This window comes from Camelus dromedarius, chromosome 15, assembly GCF_036321535.1.
Source record: "Camelus dromedarius isolate mCamDro1 chromosome 15, mCamDro1.pat, whole genome shotgun sequence".
NCBI lineage: Eukaryota > Metazoa > Chordata > Mammalia > Artiodactyla > Camelidae > Camelus > Camelus dromedarius.
In genome coordinates this window covers 29,184,097-29,208,431 of record NC_087450.1, presented here as the reverse complement: position 1 = coordinate 29,208,431, position 24,335 = coordinate 29,184,097, and the positions used below count along the sequence as shown (strand labels likewise).

Genomic DNA, 24,335 nt, shown 5'->3' with positions numbered 1-24,335 from the left:
TGCTAGAGTAACTAGTAGAAAACTAGTCTGGGACAAGGACTGTAAATTGTTCATTGTAGGAACAGTTTAATTTGTTAGTATGTTTAGGCCTTTTTATTTTTTTTTATTTTTGGGAGGAGGTAATTAGATTATTTATTTATTTATTTTAATGGGGGTACTGAGGATTGAAACCATGACCTTGTTGACACTAAGCACACACTCTACCAATGAGCTATACCCTCCTCCCTAATTTGTTAGTATGTTTAAAAGCATTGCTATCATAAGATAATTTAGGGGTAAAAACAATGTTCCTTTTTTTTAGGAGTTCCAGTAGATGCTCCCCTTCCCCCTGTTCTCTGCCAGTTAGAGGAGGACATAGTAGTCGAATGGATGGAGATTTTTTTTCCCCCAATTTTATTATGTAGAATTATTATAGTTTGACTGCACATACACATTATATTGCATATAAATGCATATATACAGTATACTGCACATTGTTTTAGTTTTCATATATGTACTAATTATTGTTTCTAAGAATAGATTACATCTTTAGCTTTTTAAACGTCCATAGTTATCAAAGGAATAAAGCCAACTACAAAATAAGAATCAACAGAAAGTGGTAATCCAGTCGTAAAGGACAGTCCAATGTGCTTACATATATTCAAGAAATCAAAATAATTAGTTCATTTGTGTCCTTATTATTGTTATTTTTTAGATTCTTCGTATAAATGATGTCATATGGCATTTTTCTTTCTCTTTCTGGCCCACTTCTCTTTGAATGACGGTCTTCAGGTCCATCGAATGGATGGAGATTTTGAAAGTTAGGTTTGTGGCTAGTGAAAACCAGATGGTGGGACATGGCTCCACGTACGGTGGGCCTCCTAATACTTCACTTCTGCTTTGTTCTGTTGAAGCCTCAGCTTCATTGTGAGATAGGCAGGATGCTGAATAAAAGAAATTTGCAATATATATTTACCTGCTCTGTCTGAAGTTTGACAGGTGGAAAAACTATAATTCCCTATCACATTTCAAATGAAAATGTGCAAAATGTCTTTTTTTTTGCTAAAGTGATACTTTTTTTTTTCCCCCTAGAGCTGTTTCATCTCCCTGGCATTTATTGAATTATGTGTGCTCTATTTAGGTTCCAGATGTGGAATCTCGTGAAGACTTAATTAAAAATCACTACATGGCAAGGATTGTGGAGTTGACGTCTCAGCTGCAGCTGGCTGACAGTAAGTCAGTGCATTTTTATGCTGAGGTGAGTGGAGAGTTAATTAGATTAGATGGTTTTTTCCTAACCACTTCAGGAATTAGGTCACTGTCCTGGCCTCCTGCTGTTCATCAGAAGAGAGAAGTCAGTGTCTGTGTGTCCGCAATATAGATTTAGTTAGAGTTCATTTTGATTGGCCCATATATCAACCAAAAATCTTTATTGCAAGAAATGTAACAGGTAGCCTTTCTTATGGTTATATAACATGTTTTGGAACATTATTATTATGGATTCCTTGTTTTAGAGAGTTATAAGCAGGTAATGTTCATAGGTCAAGGAATTTTCATTTAAGAAAATTAAAAGCAAAATATGCCTTTTTTTTTCTTAATACTCTCTGGTTTCTAAATGATAGCTTGTGGAAACGAGTTTCTATAAATGATAAAATAAAAAATGTAACCTCTTTTAACCTTTAAAAGACATAAAATCTTACTTTTTGTTACATTTTCTTCTTCCCTCACCAAATAATTAATTTTCTTAAGAGAATTAGAAAAACACTGTGCAAGGTAGTAAGATTATACATAGTTCATTGATTAGAAGGGGAGAAAATGAAGGAAGAAATTACATATACCAGAGAAGGAACGAATGATAAGATAGTATAGATGTCATTCAGTATATAAGATACCTACCAGGTCTCTGATTTGAAACTTTTTATTAAAAGATCAGTTATAGATGGCAGATGGAGAATTATGATGCTTCACACTGTTAAGGAAATTGACAAAGAAAAATCAACACCCTTTATTGGGACCTGACTGTGATTTTCTCTTATACTACAGAGACGGAGAGGTTGGTAGGAAGCCAGTTGCTAGGAGTGGAGAGGGGCTTTGCTTCTGTTTTCCTGCTTCCTGCTAAAATAAATGATGTGCCTAGCTAAGTGTTGTTCACAACAACCATTACATGCCTGTCTGATAAGATGACCAGTAGTGATTCCTGTTGGGCTGTAGAAAATGGAGAGGATGGCACGCTGGATGCCTGACCACAGAGCTGCTGCAGTTCTTGTCATCTGAGTTACTGTCCCAGACCTGATTGTCATCCTCATGAGGACCCAGGCTTTACACAGCTCTCTCCCTCTCTTTCGGGGTCAGTGCTGAGTATAGAGACACATGGTTAATAGAGGGGTGGTTGATTTGGTTGGCTGAACTTGCCTAAAATTCTCTTGTGAGGAATGAAATGAGTAACTGGGGATAACTGAGGCTGTTTTATTTCTAAGAGATTTGCTTATCTTGGTAAATTCTTTCAGCACAATTGTGATGCAAGAATTTTTAAGTTGTACTAGTTTTTCTTTGTCTGTAAACAGGAAGTGGTAGCCCTCTGTATGACTTTACTGGAATGGTTAGTCTGAGCATCTGATGTTGATACAGCCTTCAAATGTGTCTCAACAGATCCTCTTGTCAGTCTCATGGTTTATCAGAAAATTTAGTGAGCTTTTTTTTTTTTAAATGGTTGTACTGGGGATCAAACCCAGGACCTCGTGCATGCTAAATAAGCACATGCTCTACCACTGAGCTGTACCCTCCCCCCTCCAGTGATCCTTTTAATGGCACACCCTCTTTGAACGTAGTACGAAACAGAATATTTCTTTTTTCTTCTTGATCTCCTCTGTCCTGGACAGCCTAGTTTTGGTAGAACCTCCAAAGAAAGCAACTGGGATCTTTAAAGCCCAGCATCCACTTTTTTTTTTTTTTATCTGTGGAGTAGTGCTGTAAAGGTTTTATTAGTCCTGTGATATGGTCTTAAAACACAAGAAAATATCTTAGGATTCATATTGCATGGCCATTGATAACTTTTGAAGTAACCATATCCCTTCTCATTGAGTGTGGGTGTAAATGAATCTTGGGTAAATGTTAAAACTTCTTAAAGTGTTTTGTAACCTTAGTCATCAGACTAGAGCTAGGAAAAGACACTGATGAGTTTCGGTTAGTAGACTTTTTTTTTCCTTATTAAAATGATGTGAGTGGGGACCATATCTTTCTTATGTGCACTCCAGCATGTGGTACATGGCCTGTAGATAGTCAACTGATATTTGTGGAGGTGGGGGAGGGAGGAAGTACTTTTGGCTTCGGGGTTTGTTTTCTCATAACCTTTCCTGAAGTAAATTTGGTTTTGGGACATGCTCTCCGGGATAATGGAATGTTTTCTGACTTAATAGTGCCGAGCACTCTCTAAAAGACTGGCCTTGGCTGAAAAGTCCAAAGAGGCACTGACCGAAGAGATAAAAGTAGCCACTCAGAACATTAGCAGACTTCAGGTGAGTTCATGCTACTAAGCAGTGTTAGTATGTTTTTTCACTGAAAGTTCTTGGACCAGAGTCAGCATTTTCTTTCTAAAGTAGTGGCATTTGACCTCTAGACACGCATTTTTCTAACCATTTTATTCTTAACTCATTTTAAAGTAACATCTCACTTATATCAGGCAAGAAATGGTTGTAGTATTGGTTTCTCTAACTTGTAACTTGTAACTCTTTTATTGTAAACAGCTTTGTAGTCAGCACTTCTCTGAGTAATACTTACTTACCCGTGCTTCTTCCTTTTTCTCCTCCTCCCTGTTAATCCCTGTCATGGGCTGTGGGCTTGTTCTGTTCATGTGACTCTATTCCTTCTCTTCACTCTTTGGTAAAAGTCACATAAACTGAAAGGTAGGGCTGCAAAATATTCCTCCTTAATCACTGCTTTGTTTTAAAATCTTGTTTCCAGAAAGCCTTTATTAAATATAAACATGATATAAGTGGAGAAGTAACTCATTAACACAGCCACACACACGTCCTCCTAGTCTCAGATTAGTTTATCAGATTAGCTAGGAGCACAGGATTAGATTTTAAAGGGCCAAAGAGAGCCTGGGAGATGAGAAGATAGGAGGTTGCCTCTTCCAGGGAGGGTCCTGCCCAGAGGGCTATGGGCAGTTGAGATGTAAGGTGGCAGGAATGTGCCAGAGACTGCCTTCCCCACCTCACCGAAGGCTCTGGAAAACCTGAGGGAATTTGGAAAGACCATGTAGCCTTCTGGTTTTTTGGTGACAATTTTATACCTGGCATAGAAGGAAACTCATTTTTTGCAAAAAAATTCAGAATGTATTTTGAAGGCCAAGAAAAATTTTTCCCCATGTCTTTTAACTTTGTTCTCTTGTTAAGCCTGTGGCTTAACCTTCATGTTAATTGATCAAATGGGTCTTAATAGATTGCTTTTCCAAATTTTTTTTTCATAAATTAAAAATGCTTTCGAGTGGTTTTGATTTCTCTTCTTTCCCTCGCCATTCAGGATGAGCTGACAACTACCAAGAGGAGTTACGAGGATCAGTTAAGTATGATGAGTGACCACCTGTGCAGCATGAATGAGACATTATCTAAACAGAGAGAAGAGATTGACACCCTAAAGATGTCCAGTAAGGTACGGGAGGGGATGGAGGGGTGTCTCTGAAGTATAATATTTCATATTTAATGTATTTAATACAAGGTACTTCGTTGCTGTGCTTTCCAAGGGTGAAAGGTTAAGAGATTTAAAGTGTTTATAAATCTCATCAATTGCCCTCTTATTAAAATTAGAAATATTAAAAATTAAGATTCTTTGATTGAGTTATAAGTTGAGAGGTGATCTGACCTCTGAAGCCCTACTACTGTGTCCTGTGTTGTTTTTTGTTTTTTGTGTGTTTTTTTTTTTTTTTTTTGCATTTTGGGCATTTTTGGTATTTCTGCTACTAGTCTATCAATCAGGAGCACTCTTAGAGGTTTATGACAGGGATTACTCTTCATTGATGTGAGTCTAAAATGGTGCTGTTGAAGAGTAACCTCCTTTAGCAAATTTATTCTCATACATATCCAAATAACCTAGGACTATCTTGTCTTTTTAATGCCAAAAGATTCTTAGATTTCATTTCCAGTAAAGCCTCTGCTTCTCCAGGCTGGGGTCAGTAGATATTGGTAGTGTTTTTGTGTTGGAAATGCATATCCACATACCATGTTTCTTTGTTGTAACGTAATGTATATACTCTTAACGTGAAAGGTAGGCTTCCAGAGGCCAGAGAGTTGGTTTCATGCCTCATCTCAGGTGCTTAGCTTATTTTGGTAACTTAGACAATACTGTACCACCAGCAGCTAGGATTTACAGTCTCCAGCCCGCGCTCTTTGAGATCCGCTGCTGCCCCTTGTTGATGGAGCAGGCATTTACTGAGTTCCACTGTGTGCCGGCACTGGGGAGGACATGGAGATGAACAAACCATAGCTTCACTGTAGCACCTGCCAGTGGTGGTGCAGCCAGCTGCTCAGTTGGTGTCTCCTTGGAACATGTATCGGGTTAATGCACTGGAATCTGTGTGATATAATTGTGTTTCTCAGTGTAGTTTTGTGATATTGATTGGCCTCTGGCTACTTCAGAGAGTGTCTGTGATGCTTTTCTGGGACATCTTGTGATGATTGTAACCAGCCAGTGTGGTTCTGATTAGGGTTCTCCAGTCACTTGTGCTTCAGGAAACTTGAGCTTGGAAGTAGAGGGTAGGGTGTTGGTTATCTTGAAGAATGCTGCCTTTAACCCTTTTGGTCTCTGGATATTCTGCCAGGGCAATAGGTGACTCATGAAAGTACATGCATTAGTGTGAGACGTAGGAGAACGCCTGCTTTAGCACCTAATAACATTTGAAAAAAAAGTAGCAGTGATTACAGGGAAAGTTTTCAACCTCAGAGCTGCTCAGAAGGCATTTGGTTCTGGATTGAGAAGGGTTAATGTTGAGTATAGTAAAGCTTATTGTCCCAAAGGTAATTGTATTGCAGCTACTTTAGAAGTTAGGGGATTTTTAAGCTCTCTCATAACTTTTTAATCTAGTCCTTAGGATATCTGTCATTAATAAAACACTGAGTTAGAGATCCTTCTTCACTTTGTAGTTTCTATTGTTAAGCTTTCTTTGATCATTCTTTGGTCCCTATATTTTGCTCCCCACCACCTGCCCCCCGTTTATTGGTAATTTAAATTGCTACAGCATCATCTTATGGCTGAGTTGACATGGTCTCCATCGGACACCAAGTAAACATCCTGAAACCATTTGTTTGCTATTATCTTGCTCTAATGTTTGTATTCTGCAATCATTTCCCACTTACATGAAAAAAAAAGTCTTTGTATGTATAGTTAAATACAGGAATTTAATCAGGATGTTTTCCTAAAAAGTGAACTTCTCCAGAAGAAAAGTTACATAAAACTAACTGGTAAATCCAAATCTCCATGTGTGAGGGAATTGGGAATAAATTAAGACATTTCTTCTCTCTAACTCATTCTCAGCCAGTATCTGAGCTTCCTTTTAACAGATAATCATTGCCATTGGGGTGTTAGTTGGCACCTATTAAAATTAGTGCCTATTAAGACCTTTTAAAAGGTGTTTAAATAACAGAAAGATGATTAGGCTAATTTTTTTTTCAGCTTTATGAAATCATAAAATACCTTGTCTTTGGAACAAAATGGGTATTTGAGGTTTGTTAAATCTAAGATAGCTTTCTTTTTTTTCTTTATTGTCTGTCTTCAGACTCCAAGGGAATAAGGTCCATGACTGGAGAAAGTGGGGAGAGTTAAAAGTAACAAACTCCTAGTGATTCCTGAGTAAAAGTTAGCGATGCAGGTAATCAGCTGCTCTCCCTCTTGGGAGTGAAAGTTTTCTAAAGTGAAATGTGGCTTCCAGACAGCTTGGTCTCTGAACTGTGTAAACGGTTTCTCTAGAAGTTTGCATTCTTACTGTTGATATTTTTCTCTGCACAGGGAAATTCTAAAAAGAACAAGAGTCGATAGTTTACAGATAGCTGGCTGGTGGGCGCTCTCTTTCCAGAGCTGCTACTGCTGTGCGGAGCTGCGGAGTGAGACCACGTCCAGTGCTGGCCGCCTTCAGATGGCTGGAGTGTTGTTGGACCTAGTAAAGTCGTCAGTGTTGTCAATGGCCTTGAAATATTTAAAATATATTTGTAACCAATAAGGCAAATACAGAATTTGTTGTTGACAGTAAAATGGAAAACAATATACATACCATGGATATTGTAGGTTTCCTTACGCTGTTTTTACTGTGCACTTTTTAAAATTAGGTTTTAATTTCAGTATGTAAGAACAACAAATATTTTGTATATTTTCAAGCTCAATTATATGGTAATCAATTTGGTATCTATGGAATAGATCTATGTTTCTGGATAAAATGCTTAAATTGTCAAACTCTCGTTACTTTTTGCTATAATTGAAAGCAGTCTCGATGCGTTTTGAAGACTTACTCATTTTCCCTCTCCTCTCCTTTTCTCTTCCGCTTTTCTGGAGGGAGTGGGCCTTGCAAACTTCAGATCTCGTGGGTTTATTATCATTGTCTTCAACTCTTCAGTACTCTCTCTGTGTTGGAATAATAGCTGAAGGAAAATTGATGTCAATAAATTCGTACTTATATCAAACTTTCAGTCTCTCTATGAAAATCTGATAAAGGAAACTGAAACTTATTAAAGTACGCTTCTTGAAATTACCAAATCCCAATTGATTTAGATGTAATCTTTTTAATCCCCCAAATTGGAATAATTGTACGTTAATCCTTTATTAAGGCTTTGAGTACCTCTCAAGGTACTTGTAACCATACTTCAAGCAAGGACCTTCAGCCCTTTCAGGCTCCCCCTGGTTTATTTCATAAACCTTGTGTCATTTCAGTGTACCTTTCAGTGGTGTCTCTCCCTGAGAGCTCACCACCAGCTTCCCTCAGTGCTCAGCACAAAGGCCAACTCCTCGGACCCTGCCCCGCATCCTCGGCTGACTGCTCAGGAGAGTCTGGTGGTTGTGCCCAGTCCTCACAGTAATGAAGGTGTTTGAATCCTGCCTCGGGGATCTCTGAGTGAGTCACCTTGGTCCCATCCTCCGGGCCCTTCGAGTCCCTAGCCCCTTTGCCCTTTCTGTTTTCTGTGCCCTGCTCATTTTAATTCTCCATCAACTGAACCAGCTGTTTCCACTGCAGCTGCATCTAAGCCCCCAAGCACTGAGAGGGAAACATCAAGTCACCATGCTGATTAGCTCCACTGTACACCTAGAGTTTCCAGCCCCTGCTAGACCCTCAGTGTTCTGTGATGCTGAAATCAGAGTTTCTAGTCCATTTCTCTTCTTCCTTTGGAGGGTTTGGGACAAAGGAGTGACATCGTCTGGCTGATGCTTTAATGGAATTGTTGGCTGCTATGTTGAGAACAGATTGTAGGGGAGCAAGGGTGGAAGCAAGCAAGTTGGGATAGAGATGATGGTGGCAGAGGCAGTTGTGTAAAGTCTGTTTCTGGGTTTATTTTGAAGAGAGTGAACAGGATTTGCTGAAATCGCAGCACCTTCCCCCTTTACTTACGCCACTCATCTCTGCTTTGTTTTCATTCTAATACTTACCATACTCTAGCATACAGTGTGTTTTGCTTATTTATCTCATGTACTGCCTGTTTCTACTTCTAGAAGACGCAGTGCCAGGAAGGCAGGTTTTTGGTCTGGTTTGTTCACTGTACCTAGAACATGGTCTAGCACTCAGTGAACACTGGTTGATGTGAATGTTGATAGGGCTGGATGTGGAATGTGAGAGAAAGAGGAGGGGTCAAAGGGGAGGCAAGGATTTTGACCTGAACAAACAGGACTGAGAGGGAGGACTGAGGGAGGAGCAGCTTGCTTCCACCTGATTGTAACTTAAGCCGAGCACCTGGGAATCACCTTGGGTTCCTCCTCACCTCACATGTTTCATTGGTTATCTTGTCTTTTTGAGTCTTTCTGCTTTTGCAGGATCCTTACTCGATACCGTAAATCAAGCCCTGGCTCCCTACTGTCTGGACGACCCGTCTTCCTGTACCCAGACCTCCTACGCCTTTTACCAGACCGTCTCTCTCCAGAGCCGTTTCCCCGGTGGAAAGCCTTCACAGTGGCCCCTCACTGCCTGCTGGGCACAGTCCAGCTCTAGTGGGTGCGTGTGGACACACACGCTGACCATCACGCACTTTCTCCTTGTTCTCTTCCCCGCGCCCAGCGTCCTCGCCCTCTGTCTTTATGAACACACTCAGACCTCTGGGTCAGGGACAGTTACACTTCTCCTGAGAGCTGGGCCTGTTTTTCTCTTAGAGAAAATGTGAATCTTGGGATTGTGTCCCTCTTTGCTTTGGTGGCTGAGAGTTGTATCTCCCATCAGCCATGAGCTGCCAGAGCTCTCAGACTGGTGGCCCCTTTTACCCTGCATGGTGTCTGGTTCCCACAGACCCGCAGGCAGTACTTGGGGACTATTTGGCCGTTCTGTAAGGGTCAGTGCATCTGGGAGGGTTCCTCGGCCTGAGGGACAGGGCAGGACTGTAGAGGGTGCAGTTGGTTCCCTGGCAGAATTGTCCCTTTTCAACTTAACTGCTAAGATCTCTGCTCTGTTGGCAGAGTACCTTGCCCCGGCATATAATAACCACCATTTGTTAACCAGTTACTTAAGTAAGGCATGGAATGAGGCTTGCCATGACTTATTTCATTTAAACCTCCAATACCTATATCTCATTGGTGCTATCACTTCCCCCATTTTAACAGACAGAAAACCAAGGCTCAGAGCGGCTAAGCAGTTTGTCCACAGTCACACAGCTGGTATGTGTGGACCAGGGGTCAGATCCAGGCTAGGCCGATTCCAGAGCCTAGGTCACTCACTACTGCAGTGCTGTAGTTCTGCTTTAAATTGGGGACATTCAGTTCTGTTCCTACTGGTGCTCTGTATTTGGAGGATCAGTAACTGCTGTACTCCATCCAGCTTTCCTTTTCCATGTCTTCATTATGTACCTCTACCCTTCTTTCAGCTTTCAGTTAGCTTCCTGGGCTAACGGCCCTGGTACAGTGTTTGTCTTGACATGCTTTTTTTTTTTTTCCTCTGACCCCTATTTTTATTTACATATTCCCTGTTATACAAACCTTCCCAACTACCAAATTCTGAATTTAATAAATTTATGCCATGACGCTACCCCTCCCTTATAATCCTCTTCCTGTACAAACTTTGTTGTTACTTCTCTTTTTTTTTTTGGTAAAGGAATTTTCTAACATACACAAAACGAGAGACTAGTATGAACTCTTATGTCCCCATCACATCTTATGTACATTTTGTTAATCTTTTTTTATCTTTTTTACACTCTTCTTTTTTTTTCCTGGACTATTTTAAGGCAATTCCCAGACATTGGCTCATTTCACCTGTAAACCCTTCAGTTATGCGTACCTGTGTAAAGATGGGGAGCACTACCTTCTGTATCTGTCTTACTCATTTCATCATTTGCTCAACAAGGATGTGTGGAGCGCCTGCTGAGTGGTCAGTGCTGATGAGACTGATACGCAAAACAGGCATGCTGGCTGCCTGCTAGTGAGACAACAAAGTGATCGCGTCCATGCATAATTACAGATGGCCACAGGTCATCCAGCCTGCTCTGGGCTAGTCTCACAGTGGGCAGTGAGGGATAATCTGTCAAGGCTGTAACATTTGTAATTAAGTGTCTGTATTTTTATGGAAGTTATAAACTTAGTTTGAGTCAAACTGTTCTAAAATACTTACTACAAAGAAAAAAACAAAACGAGGCAAACAAAAACAGCCTCCTGATCCTCCTCCTCGTATCACGCTCCCCGAAGAAAAGCACTTGCAGTCACTATTTTGGTGTCTGTCGCCGTATTTCCAAATGGCACGCTACTTCTGCTTTTCCCGTTAGGCTTTATCAATTGATTTTGTGGTTGGAAGATGAGGATTTGTCTCTGTTTCATCTGCCTCCCTCTCCTCACCACTGACATACATATACATGCTTCCTGTTTTCCTGTCTTCTCTCAAGCTAGTTATACCAACATTTTGATTAGGTCGATATTCAGTATATTCCTTACTATGATTATTTAAATGCTGTTGGTCGCCGAGTCACACGATGTAGCCTGATTACTTTTCCTTTCTTGTACAACTCTTTGTTTTCCCTGGAGTTAATAATTGGCTTTTTATTTACTTACCTATTTATTTATTTATTTATCTGTATTTTCTATGGTACTCATCATTTATTCCTAAATTCTCTCTCGGTATATAACTCCTGTCTCTGCTGTCAGATTCACTTGGGTGTTCAGCCAGATTTATCTCCATCAAGAAGTCTTTCCTACAGTCCTTTGATCTGCTCCAGGCTATCCTGGCTGGTCTCCAGGCCAGCAGTACTGCTGCTGTTTTGGGATCTACCTTCCTCATTATTCTGGGCATCAAGTGGCTGCCACTCTTAAAATACCGTTTCACACTCCACGAGCCCTTCAGTGAGTGTCTTGTGCCTCTGCCTCCATTGCAGCGCCCCTCTCAAAGCGTCGTCTGTTCTGACCAGACCTCTGGGGGCTTGGAAGGTGAAAAATGAGAGAGAAATCTCGGTCTGGGCCCAAAGTAGGGACTCAGTTGGTTGAAATCCACGTTGGAGCAAAAGGAAAAAATAAGAAAAATGACTTTTAATTATCATGCATTGCTTCCTGAAGGAGATGGAATTTTCAGAACTTATTGAAATGACATTTCCGACTTTTTCTTGATTACATACTGCATGCTTATTGTTGAAAATTTGGAAAATGAGGGAAAGTTTCAAGAGCACACATCTCCTTCTATGGAGATTCAGCTATTAATATTTTGTTTATTCCTGTTTTTTCATGCATATATAAGTTTTTAATAAGAATTGGGATTATGTTATAAGAAACTCCAAATGAGAAAAAAACTCTTAAATAGGAAGTGATGGGGCGGGAGGTAGGTTAGCTGGCTGCACAACTCTAGGGGGCACTGTTCACATTCTGTTCTATAGCAGGCCTGGGAGAAGGGATAAGATGCTCCATGCGCAGCTTGAGAAATAGTGATAAAATAGCATGTGTCTTGTCAGATCACTTTTAAACGCCCCCCCCCACCCCCGTTATGTTATTATAAGCAATACTGCTCACTTTTCAAAGCTGATAAAATTGGCTTTCCCACTGTTTTTGGTAAGAAATTAACTCTATCAGTTATGCTAACAGATACTTTTTAGCAACATGACCACTTCCAAGTTCATTATCCATTAAAACAAAAACTCAGCTGCACTATTTCCAAACAAAAATGTGAGAAAAAAATAAGTAAAATGAGGAACCAATTAGCTAAGAAAGTCATCAAACAAGTTGGAGGGAAAGGCTCTCTCCAGATGACTACGAATGAAAGCTTTCTTCATAATAAAAATCGTCAGACAGAAAAATGTACAGTTCAGAGTTTTGTTTTATGCAGCATTGACCCTGAAAGTTGTTCCCAGCTCTTAAAAGTCTTCAAACTAACTCTATAACTTTAACATATGAAGATAGCAACTTGGTTGATGGTGGCTAAGAAACCATCTGGCAGAGCCACACTGACAAGGAATAGTCTGTTCTGGGATAGAAGAGGAAGCTGGAAGCTTCTGTTCTTGGCTAAGGGCCATGTCCTCAGATACCATGGTGGTAAGTGGAAAGTTTGTCAGTAAGTGTTGCCTGTGACTTACATTTTTAAGCAGTTTGGTAATTAGCTCCAAATTAGGAAATTATCTGGCAGTCAGAGCATTAGAGCAGGAAAACCCATTACAGTTCTTCCAAATCTTTGAAGGAAAAGGTTATAGAGCAGAATTAGAATAACTGTTTTCATAAGGAGAGGATTAGAATTGACTCCTGGGTAGAAACATGCTGGAATCTGTTGTCTGGTTTGTGGATGTAGGGGCCTCAAAAGGTACCTCCCCCACTTAGAACCTTTGTGGTGTGTTTAATGACCTCTGAACTCAGCCCCACTATTCCCTAAACACTAGTGGGATGGCTGAGTGGTGACACCCCAGAAGTCCAAGAATAGAAACAATGCAGTTCAGTTAACTAACAAAAACAAAATGTCGCTCACATCTTGCTCAGATGCTGAAGAATACGCTCCCTCTCTTCCACTTTCCTGCATTTCCTTAGGGCACCTCTTCTGTTGTGTTAAATTGTCAACACATCCCATTTTGCTGTATGCTGTCTCTCTGAACAACTACAGATGCTGTGAGGCAGGAACCATGCCTTATACTTACTCCCCCACAGTGCCTAGCAGGATGTCTTGTACATAGTACGTGTTCAATTGATGCTAACTGGATACGTTTTAGGGAGCAGGCCAAGGGACTGTATGACTAGCTCAAGCCACACCTAAGAGTGTCCCATCTCCAAGACAAAGGATAGCCAATCAGAATTGATTAAGTGATCATCTCCCTAAATTACCATTGATTTCAGTTGGCATTCTCAGTGAAGATGTGGGCTTTTTATTTATCTTTGGAAATTTCTTTCCACACAGCATTCAAGTTTCCTCATAGATAAAGTTGTTTAAAAACAGTGTGTTCTTCAAATATCAGTCCAGAATGCATCATGTGCCTAAAATGGTGATTTTTTTTTCCTGTTTCATTTTCACTGTTGTTGAAGCTATCACTGGTTAATACCTTTTTTGAGTACGGTTTTTCCACAAGCCTTTACTCTGTCTTGAATGAACGTTGCAATATAAATAGAGACTTAACTGTTTTCAAGTTTTTAGGGAGGAATGTTCTTATCAAGCATTTAGGGCTAAGCTTGTTCTAGATCTGAAGTCCTCACTTTCCAACCAAATCCCCTTTCAAATCAGGCATTTCCACAAGCCAGTCTGAATTTATATTAACAGATACTGACAGCTTCAACTGATTTGAGTTTTGAGGAATTCCGAGTTAATATACTGGATCATATTTACAGAGAATTTGGGGGCCCCTTGTTAAACAGAATTCTAAATGGTTTCCTTAAAAAGGCTGCCAGGAAAGGGAAACGTGCTAATGACAAGAAGAGTGATGTGGTCTGAGGGTCTCCTTACTGTAGAGCTAGGAAAAGAACAGGATCTGGAGTAACATGAGGTCACAGCCAGCCTTGAACAGCTGTGGTGGCCTAGCTATTGAGGCCAGGCTGAGCTGTTTACCAACAGATTTTGATACAAAGGGATACTGCCAGAAAGGGTCCTTTGGAAATATGTGGAGGAGTTACAAGAAATAAATCTGCATTCATGAAAGTGGCAACCTTTGGGGCCACGCTGAGTCACACAGAAGAGGAGGGGCTGTCTCTTGCAAAAGATAAATGGTTTTCAACCAACTGATTTGGTCTTTAGAAAATTATGGGCCTATTTGCTTTGCAGAAGTGTCAAAGTTTCCAAAACAATTATTTCTTTCACTAGGTGGACTGCCTACTAATCAAGGCCATGCTGCTTAGTCTAAGATGATGGAATTAAAGAAGGTAAGCTCAGGACTCATTTAAATGCATCGACAGTTGCTGGTTTGTCCAGTGTGGTGTGGTTTCCTGTTTGAGTCCTTTCTCCAATTGTTACTTGTGGCATTTTCTGAGATGGGCTGGCTAGACACAGTATACAGGAGTTTCAGTCTGAGGCTTCAGCCAGAATGCCTGGGGTCAAAGCTCCTCTTTTCTTCCCTTCCTCTCTCTTTCTTTGTCCTTTTTGCTCTGCACTTTTCTCAGCTCCTTACCAGAAGGCTGACTATGATGTAGTACCTGTCTGATTCCACAGAAAAGTCTCTGAAAGTTACCATTCAGTTGACATTCTGTTCTCCAGGCTCCCTCTTGCTCTTCCTCAACTCTTGAGGGATGGTCGTGGGAGGAAATAGGGAAGTGAGGAGGACCTGATGCCTTTTTCTGGTGGTTTAGGATGTCTTAAGCATAAACACAATTAGAAATTTTATCTGAAGCTAAAAGTATCCTAAATAGATCCCAGCTGTGTGACTTAAGGCATTCCCATGCCCTCTCTGAATGTTTCCCTCCTTCCTCAAAGCCCTCAGCACAGGTTCTAACCATTGGCTGGCAGTTGACTGGTTATCTTTTCCATTTCACCAAGGAACACCAAGGTCAAAAGTAAGACTACACCTAAAAGAGCATTGAAGAGACAATCACACTGCGGTGCAAACAGAAGGACGTGTCCAATCAGAATTCCTTCCTTTCCTTTCCACCACCAGGCATTGTCCTTCATGTTGAGATGTTCACTAGGGCCTCCTAACTCCTCTCCTTGAGCTCAAGCCCCCTCTTCCCAGATAGTCCATCTGAAAGATGGACTTTTCAGACCATTAAATCGGTATTCCTAAATCGCCATTTTGAATCCAAAACGGTTTACTGGGTACCTATTGTATGCTAGGCTTTGGGAATACAACAGTGAACAGGATACCACTTGCATCAAAATATTCCTTTGCTTGATTCGGGATCTCCCAGCTCCAGTGCAGACATGGCCAAGTTGAAGAACCACACCACACACAACCAGTCCTGAAAGTGGCACAGAAATGGCATCAAAAAACCCTGATCACAACGATATGAACCTCTTAAGGGGGTGGACCCCAAGTTCCTGAGGAACACACGTTTTGCCAAGAAGCACAGCAAGAAGGGCCTGAAGAAGATGCAGGCCAACAACGCCAAGGCCATGAGTGCACGTGCTGAGGCTGTCAAGGCTCTTAGAAAGCCCAAGGAGGTCAAGCCCAAGATCCTAAAGAGGAACAGCCGCAAGCTGAGTCAACTTGCCTACACTGCTCACCCCAGGCTCAGAAAATGTGCTCATGCCCACATTGCCAAGGGTCTCAGGCTCTGTCGGCCAAAGGCCAAGGACGAGGCTCAGACGAAGGCCACAGCTTCAGCTGCAGCTCCGGCTCCGGCTCCCAAAAGTGCCCAGGCCCCCCACAAAGGCTCCAGAGTAAAGGCTTTCATCTACTGATGTGAGGATAAAAGGACTGGTGTGACCTCTGGGCTGCTGTCTGCATGGGGCTCATGTCTACCTGTGCTGTTTGTACAAACAAACCTGAGGCAGGAAAAAAAATATTCCTTTGCTTAAAAACTGTATGGATTTCCCATTTTCTGCTTTATGTCCAGTCCCACCTTCTCATCCAAACATTTCCCACCTGCCCTAAGCCTTTCAGTCCTGCCAGCCTCCAAAGCACCATGTCCTAGGGCCTGGAATGCCCTTTTTTCTCCTCTCTGAGTCTGTTCAAACCCTCACAAGCCTCCTATCCTGGGGTTAGGTGTCCCTCCAGGGTAAAGGGCACTAGTGGATCTTCTTTTATTTTGATTGCTAGTGGGGCAGCCTCATTTGTGGAAGAGGCTCAGATGTCAAGTGACTTGCCCAGAGTCACCTGCTAGGAGGTGATGGAGTAGGGACTAGAAGCCACCCTTTAAGCTCTTCTTGAAGGACAACTCCCCTTCTCTTCTGCATTCTGCCTCATCCACACAGCCTGGCCCTTCACTAGTCTGTCTCCTCCTCCTCTTTAGTATTGATGGGCCTTGAAGGTGGGATTCCATCTTCACCTTTCATCTTACCCTGGCACCAGGGCTGGCCCCACCTTCAGGGAAAAGAGGAGCCACTTGACAGAGGCTTCAAAAATAATTCTTAGCCCAGATATGGAAGCAACCCAAGTGTCCATCAACAGATGAATGGATAAATAAGATGTGGTGTAATATATATACACACATCTATAAGGGAGTATTACTCAGCCATAAAAGAATGAACTGCTACCATTTGCAGCAACGTGGATGGACCTAGAGAATTTTATGCATGGTGAAATGTTACACAGAAAAAGACAAATACTGTATGATATCACTTATAAGTGGAACCTAAAAAACAATACAAATGAATGTATGTAGCAAAACAGAAACAGACTCAACAGAAAAACTAGTGGTTACCAGAGGGAAGAGGGGAGGGTCAAATTAAGGGTGTTGGATTAAGAAATACAAACTACTGTGTGTAAAATAGATAAGCAACAAGGATATATTGAATAGAACAGGGAATTACAGCCATTATTTTGTAAAAAGTTTTAGTGGGGGTATAATCTGTGAAAAATACCGAATCACTATACTGTACACCTGAAACTAATATAATACTGTAAATCAACTATACTTAAGTTTTTAAAAAACGTCAAAAAAGTTCTTTAGTTCTCCTATCTGATCTCAAGAGAAAAGAAAACCCAAAAGCTCAGTGAAGCAAGGTGGAAAACACGACCACAAGTCTCATCCCATCCCTGCCCCGCCCCCATCATCCCACCACGCAGCGATGATAGCAGTCCTAGGGGGTGCAGGGTGGCTTCAGATCTGTCAAAGGCCCCAGCCGTCTATTTCAAGGGGCCTCCAAACGTAACTCATACCTCCCCCTGCCCCGCCCCACTTTTGGGGGACGGAGCACCTTCTCCTCGACTTGGGGGCTGGAGACTCAGGTGCAGGAAGATAACGGAGAGGGAAGAGATGGAGAATCAGACACCAGAAAAAGTTTTGGGGATCCACGGCGGGAAAGAAGTGGGGATCCGGCAGAGGACGGAGCAGGGGGTGGGGCAGGGACGCAAGAGCCTCCGCGGAGTGGCTACCCCCTCCCCGCCCCTTCACTCCGGGTCGCTCTGGGCCCTCCCTCTCCTCCCCCTTCTCCCCCTCCTCCTCCCACACCTCCTCCTGCTCCTCCTCCGGGGTGGATGGCGGCGGTCTGAGTCGGAGCCCCGGCCGCGCTGCCCGTGAGTGACCAGCCCCAGGGGACTGACGGGGAGGCATGGGGAGCCCCCTCTCCGGAGTGGGTTACCCGGGTTTGCTGGGAAACTGCGGGTGGCGGAGGCGCCGGCGCCGCGGGACGCAGGCAGCGCCCGGGCTGGCTGGGCGCCGGGCGCGCGGTGCCCCTTCCCCTCCCCTTCACCGCCTTCGCTACCCTAAGGGCGCAGCGCCCGCGCCGGGTGGGCCCCACCGGGCTTCCCCTCCGTACCTCAGCTCTGGGGCTGCTGCTGTGACCTGGGTCCCGCTCTCAAGAGAAGGAAAATTCAAGCAGCAAAGTGAAGAATCTAGACTCAGTTCCGAGGGCCGGGGCTGGGGGCTCGTCCAAATCCACGCGGTCCGGGCGGGCCTCCCGGACCCGGGTCACCAGCGCCAGTCCTCCATCCCGCTCTCGGGGGCTCAGCATCCCCCCACCCCCAGACTCTCACTTTCCTTCTTTGGCTCCTGTTACTCGTGCTGCTACTTCCCCTTCCCCGCCTTTCCCTGGGAGGCTCCTGTCCCACAGGCTGGTATCTCCAGCCTGGGGCCCGCTCCAGCCCTAGAGGGCGATGAGCCAGGCCGAGGAGCCACAGCCACAGGGGCCTTCACACCTGCCCACACATTTCCTGCAGGAGTGACTTTCACTGGGATTTGGCGTTGGGTCCCCTGGACCCGCAAGTCCTATTTTGTGTACCCAAGGGGAAATTAAAATACATTCCTCCTTAGGATTTTACTATTTCTCTTGGGCGTCTTTTTGTTTTGTTTCGTTTTATTTTTAAACCTCTCTGACTATGCTTTCTTCAAATAATAATGATACTTCATTTAATTAGCCTTTCTAATTCTGAAAGAAACAGGAAAAATAATAAAAAGAATGCTTGCTAAAAATACTGTGCAGAACCCCATCTTTGGAAAGTAAAGACTTCACTCCATACTTAACTGTGTTAGTGGGAGATGAGAGTTCAGTGTAGCTTATTTTCAGGCTGTCCTAATCAGACTATTGCAGCCTCCCCCAGGCTAGAAGTTTTAATTTGCCTGACATAAACCGCAGTGTTTGTTGGCATTCCCAGCCTGGCATACATAGTCCCTGCATTTCTCTCCTCTCCAGCCCTTTCCCAGCTCCCCCACTTTCTAATAAACAGGAGTTGTGAAAAGAAGGCAATAGAAGAGTCGAAAATGAGCAGGACCACAAAGAAAAAACAGCCTCACTTAATTTTAATCCTGAGGCTGTTGCTTCAACTTGATGCTGATTGGGTAGAGGAATGTTTAGTTCATTTGTGTGGTTTTTATGTCTGTTCTTGTTAGGGTTGAATCAGTGTTTCCGTGACAGGCTTAGTTCTCTGGGTGCTTAGAAGGAGCTTGTTAATTCTCAGATGGGTCTGGACAGATCAAGCCTGGAATCTGGAGTTCTTTGGGGTTTTTTTTTGTTTGTTTGTTTTTTTCATTTTGTTTGTTTTGTTTGTTTTTTTTAGGGATTGATCTGGGTTGATATTGCAAACCTCTCTGCCCACTCACTCAGAACTGGAGTGGAGGGAGATGGGGCAGCCTGAGCTGGGGTTTGCTTCCACATGACCGAGAAAGAAAAAGCTTTCCTAAGGAGTGAACTGTATGAACAAGATTGTAGGGAGTGTTGACTGTTACTGTTTTTAGGGAGAACGCACTTCTCAAAAACTTCAGACATTCCCATTTCTATACAAACAATAAATGTAGTTATAAAATGTCTTAGACCAGGTTCTGAACAACCCATCAAAACAAGTTAAGGTATTGAACTATTTGGAAGTAAAGATTTTTTTAAAAATGAATTTCATTGGAAAGAAACTCCTTTATTTTAAAAAGGATGTAATTCATTTTTCTCTGCTGATTGAGTTTGGCTGTTCCCCATTAGTATGAATTAGTACAGTTTTACTGTGGTCTCGAAATGTCATTGGTAAGGAAGTGTTGTGACTTCCATTCAAAAAGAAAGCCCTTCGAAGTTTTGAACTTGTTTGGACCTGGTGCTTAGAAAAACAATGCACTCAGATAAAAATCTTCAGTCTCTTCCTTTTCCTGAGAATTTTTAATAGTGTACTTAATGCCCCAGAAAATAACCTTATGCTGTTTGGAGAGAAATGGCCTTTCTGCGTTGTTCAGCTTTTGTATCCCCTTGTGGAATCTTGTTAAACTGGGAGGTTTGCCATCAGTCATGAAGGTTTGCTGTACAGTCCCAGATAGGCTGCTCTCGGTGCTGGGGATGTAATGAAGGCTAGCAACGTGTCCCTGATTGAAGGAGCCCGTGGTCTGGATGGTGAGATGAAGGCTACCTCCCCAGTTAGCCATTAGAAAGCAGCCAGCTATCATCTGGACAGGTCATGTGAGTTGGAAATACACAAGATGTGGGACCTGCAGAGTAGGAAGGAGGGCTGAGGTCATTAAGAAGTAAAATAACCTAAAGGAGTATGATGTGGCCTTTTAAAATCATGTTGTACAAGAATACCAAATTGTGTAGACATGCTTAGGGTAGGGATGTTAGATTTTAAAAGCAAGCGATGAAATAGAAAGCACTGAATCTCACTCTTTGAAAATATACCCCTAAAATATTGGAATTATATGCATGGAAATGGATGGTGGGATTATAGGTACTTCTGATTTTCTTTGTGCTTGCCTGTATTTCTCAACTTTTTAACAATAGTAATAGCTAACATTTATTGAGTATGAAGCACATACATATTTCATTTTAAAACTCTTTGAGGTAAGTACTACTATTCTCATGATTTAAGATTCAGAAACTAAAATCAGAGGAGAAACTTGCGAAGGTTGAATAACCACTATGCTAGAATTAAATCTTGAATTTGGGTCAGTGGCCAAAGTCTACACATCTCAATCATTGCTGTCTACCATCTCCCTGCATGTGTATTATTATTATTATTATTAATTTATTTTTTTTTTAGTTTTATTTTAAGGAAAAATAGAAAAGGAACGGAAAGTAATTTGTGCTTTAGTAAGAACTTCAGTAAGAATCAGTTTTGATTAATTATAAAATGTCTCTGTCTCCCACCTCTTCCATCTCCCACTGTCACTTCTCTTTGGAAGTCCTTGGAAATTGCTCCAGACTTAGTCAGGGGTAGCTCACCTTCCCTTGGGAACCAGCTGTACCAATGAGAAATATCCAGAATTCCTTAGAGGCTTCCCAGCCAGCCTGAAGTTCCAGGAACCCCATGGGATTCTGCAGCAATCCTGGTAGAAAGCAGAGTTTTTAAAGATTGGCAAATTATGTCTTTAGAGCTGTACCAATGTGGGCTTTCATTGTTCTTGGCCTTCTCAGAGGAGTGAGATGGGCAGGAAGACCCAGGGAAAGCTGTCAGGCTCCCACTTACCTATGTGTTATATGGAATGTCAGGATGGATAGGTCAAGGATTTACCATGGAACAGGAGAGAAAAAGAAAAGCTTATTGCTTCTCTATGCTTATTACTGTGACAGTACAATAATAAATTATTTTTTTGGAAGCCCGGTTATGTGGGTGATCCCATGCACTGGCAGGATGAACTGGTTTAGTGGAGGTGGAAATATTCTGGGGATAGCTCTGGGACAGAAGCCCACATGCTGTACCACCATGTCCCCTCACAGGCAACCAGGCCCAGAAGTCACCTTATCCATCCTCTTCCTGGAAAGTACGCAAAGGTCTCCGGAAAGATGGGCTTGTCTAAAACACCTGGTCATTCAAATAACATGCCTTAAGAAGGAGGCTTTATCTTATCTGTTCTTCAAGGAAGAGATTTCTGGAAGGCTGATGCTTCTAAATCACCTTGTTGAAAAAAATTTGTCAGAGTCAAGGACCTCTTTCACAAGCAAATTATCATACTTGGGCCAAAGTCCTACTTCTTGTATCCATTTAACCATATGAGGAATGTCTTTGTGGTCTCAGTGCCAGGAATAGTACTCGTGAGCAACTTGTCTGTTTTGTCTTAGGGTTGCTGTGAATCCTTTAATTGACATTTCCCTTCTTATATGGCCAAAAGGAAGCACTGAACCAACTTAGTGGTTCTAAGCATACGCATAAGACTTTATGGCCTATACTTCTAGCATACGCATAAGACTTGATGGCCTATACTTTGAATAACTAATAACTTTATTATACACCTTCTGTTTCTTACGTATACTTTCCTTAGTCCCACCTTTCTCACCTACTTTATATTGTTTTATTTATTCAATGCATTTTGGAGGCTGCTGCTTCTGACACCCCACTCCTTCCTTCTGAGTTCATTTATCTTCATGTCAGTGTCTGTTTAGAAGTTCTTTCATACAGGTCTTTGGTAAACTTTAAAATATTTGTATTCCTGAAAATGCCTTTATTTTGCTCTTACAAATGAGAGTTTGAATGAGTGTGGAATTCTGGACTGACAATTATTTTCCCTCAGTACTTGGAACATATTACATCATTGTCTTCTTGTGTCTGCTGCTTCTCCTAAGAATACCAAGTAACCTTGGGCAAGTTTCCTAATTTCTCTTAGTCTCCTTGTCTGTACAAAAGATAACAGTATCCACTTCAAGGATAATGTATGCAAAATGTCCAAATAGTGCCTGCTGTATATGGAAGCACACAATAATTTTTAGCCATTACAATTACTTTTATATTTTTTCAGAATTTCTTGGCTTTCTTGGCTTTCATATAAATATTAGTTTGTCTAGTTGCACACATGCAAAAAATCATGTTGGGATTTTTAATGAAATTTTGTTCAATTTATATGCTAGAGAACTAACACCTTTACAAAGGTATCAGGTCTTCCCATCTCCTTTTATTCAGGTGAAAGATGACTGGTGATTTCCCTTATAAATGTTTTACACAACTTTGCGATTTTTATTTTCTAAATGTTTTGTTGATATTATAAATGATATCTTATTTTCTTATTATATTTTGAAATTGCTTATTTGCTGCCCCATAGAAACTTTCCTGATTTTTGAATTTTGACTTTGTACGTGGCATCCTAGTTGACTTCTCTTATTAGTTCTGAGTCTCTGTGTAGATTTTCTTGAATTTTCTAGGTAGACAATCACAAAACAATAATATTTTGTCATTTCTTTTTAATTCCTTATGACCTATATCTTTTTCTTATTTTAATGTATTGAGTAGACCCTCCAGTAAAATACTTAATAGTAACAGTGACGGCGAGCATCTTTGTCTTCTTACTGTCTTTAATGAGTTATGTTAAACTTTCTCCATTAAGCATAAAGTTTGCTTAAGGTTTCAGTAGATATTCTTTATTAAATTAGGGACTTGCCCTCTATTAATGTTTTTTAACAACTTAAACATTTTATCATGACTGAGTGTTGATTTTATGTAATGCTTTAATATCTTTATGTAAATTATATGAGGTGATATAATTTTCTTAATATTATAGTGTGATAAATAATATGAGTATATTCAATTATGTGGAGATTACTTGCATATGTATACACATATATGTTCTTTTATCCTATGAACTATATCATTTGCTAGTATTTTATTTGGGTTTTTGCAAATGTTCATAGGTGGAACAGTTATTCTATAATTTTCTTTTTTAAAAAATGTTGTTCTTACATTGTTTGGTATCAAGTTTATATTAGCTAGCTCCATGAAATAAATTGGTCAACTTTTCCTCTTTCATATATATTTTTCTTAAGCAGATTCTGAGAGGTAGACTATCTGTTTTTTTTTTTTTAATTAAAAAAATTTTTTAATGGTAAATTTATCAAGGATTTAATGAACAAATAATATCGTATGGTACACAAACTATTTCAGAAAACAGGTATGAGAACATTCCCCACTGATCTTTTGGAGTCCAACCTAATATACCAAAATTTGGCAAGGACCTTAAAAGAAAAGAAAAATAGAATTCCAGTATCCATCATGAATGCTGATACGAAAATGCTTAAAATATCATCAGTCATATTTGTTGATACATTTTAAAAATCATAATGAAGTAGAATGCGTTCCAGGAATGCAAGCTTGCTTCAACATTAAAAAATCAATCAGTGTAATTCAACATCTTAGGGTAATGAAAGAGATAGAGAAAATACATTTTTTTTTTTAAACTCATCAAACTACTCATGAAATGGAACTCCCTGAACTTGCTAAAGGGTACCTACAAAAAAACCTATAACTAATATGATAATTGATGGTGAAAGACTGAATGCTTTCCCCTAAGATCAGAAACATTGCACCAGTTCACTATATTTAATATTGTAGAGACTGTTCTTTAAAAGTTTGATAAAATTCATTGTAAAATCATCTGAACTGCTTAGCCAGGGTATGTGTGTCAAGTTCTTGACAATTTCATTTCATTAATGATTATTGATGAATTTAGGTTTTCCTATTTATTTTTTATTCAGTTTTGATAATTTGTTTTAATGATCCATTTCATGTTTCTCAAATTTATTAGCATAAACTTATTCATAACTTTTTTATATGGTTTTTATAAATATTGACTATATCTTAAGATACATACATTCCCTTTTTCATTCTTACTATTGTTTATTTGTGCCATCTCTTTTTAAAAATTAATATAGAAGTCTACCTAGTCTTATGAAATAACTAGCTTCCTTCTTATCTATACTTTTTGTTTCTTATTTCTTTTTTTCCATTTTATTTGTATTGTTTCTTCTT

General features: G+C 40.9%; 1 protein-coding gene and 1 pseudogene across 4 annotated transcripts in view; both read left to right on the top strand.

Moving 5' to 3' along the window:
• PPP1R21 (protein phosphatase 1 regulatory subunit 21) overlaps positions 1-24,335 on the top strand; it is a 99,351-nt gene that overhangs the window by 49,911 nt on the left and 25,105 nt on the right. Inside the window, exons 19-23 of one of the 4 annotated variants that reach the window (XM_064494507.1) lie at positions 1,121-1,237; positions 3,396-3,494; positions 4,501-4,629; positions 14,402-14,460; positions 15,071-15,188. In XM_064494507.1, coding sequence (XP_064350577.1) covers positions 1,121-1,237; positions 3,396-3,494; positions 4,501-4,629; positions 14,402-14,446 — 390 coding nt within the window. In that variant the 3' untranslated portion in view covers positions 14,447-14,460; positions 15,071-15,188. Of the gene's footprint in view, positions 1-1,120; positions 1,238-3,395; positions 3,495-4,500; positions 4,630-6,978; positions 7,647-7,893; positions 8,053-14,401; positions 14,461-15,070; positions 15,189-24,335 lie in introns of those variants that run through there. The other 3 variants (XM_064494506.1, XM_031466974.2, XM_064494508.1) reach the window with 3 other exon arrangements.
• LOC135323062 (large ribosomal subunit protein eL29-like) lies at positions 15,452-15,931 on the top strand (annotated as a pseudogene).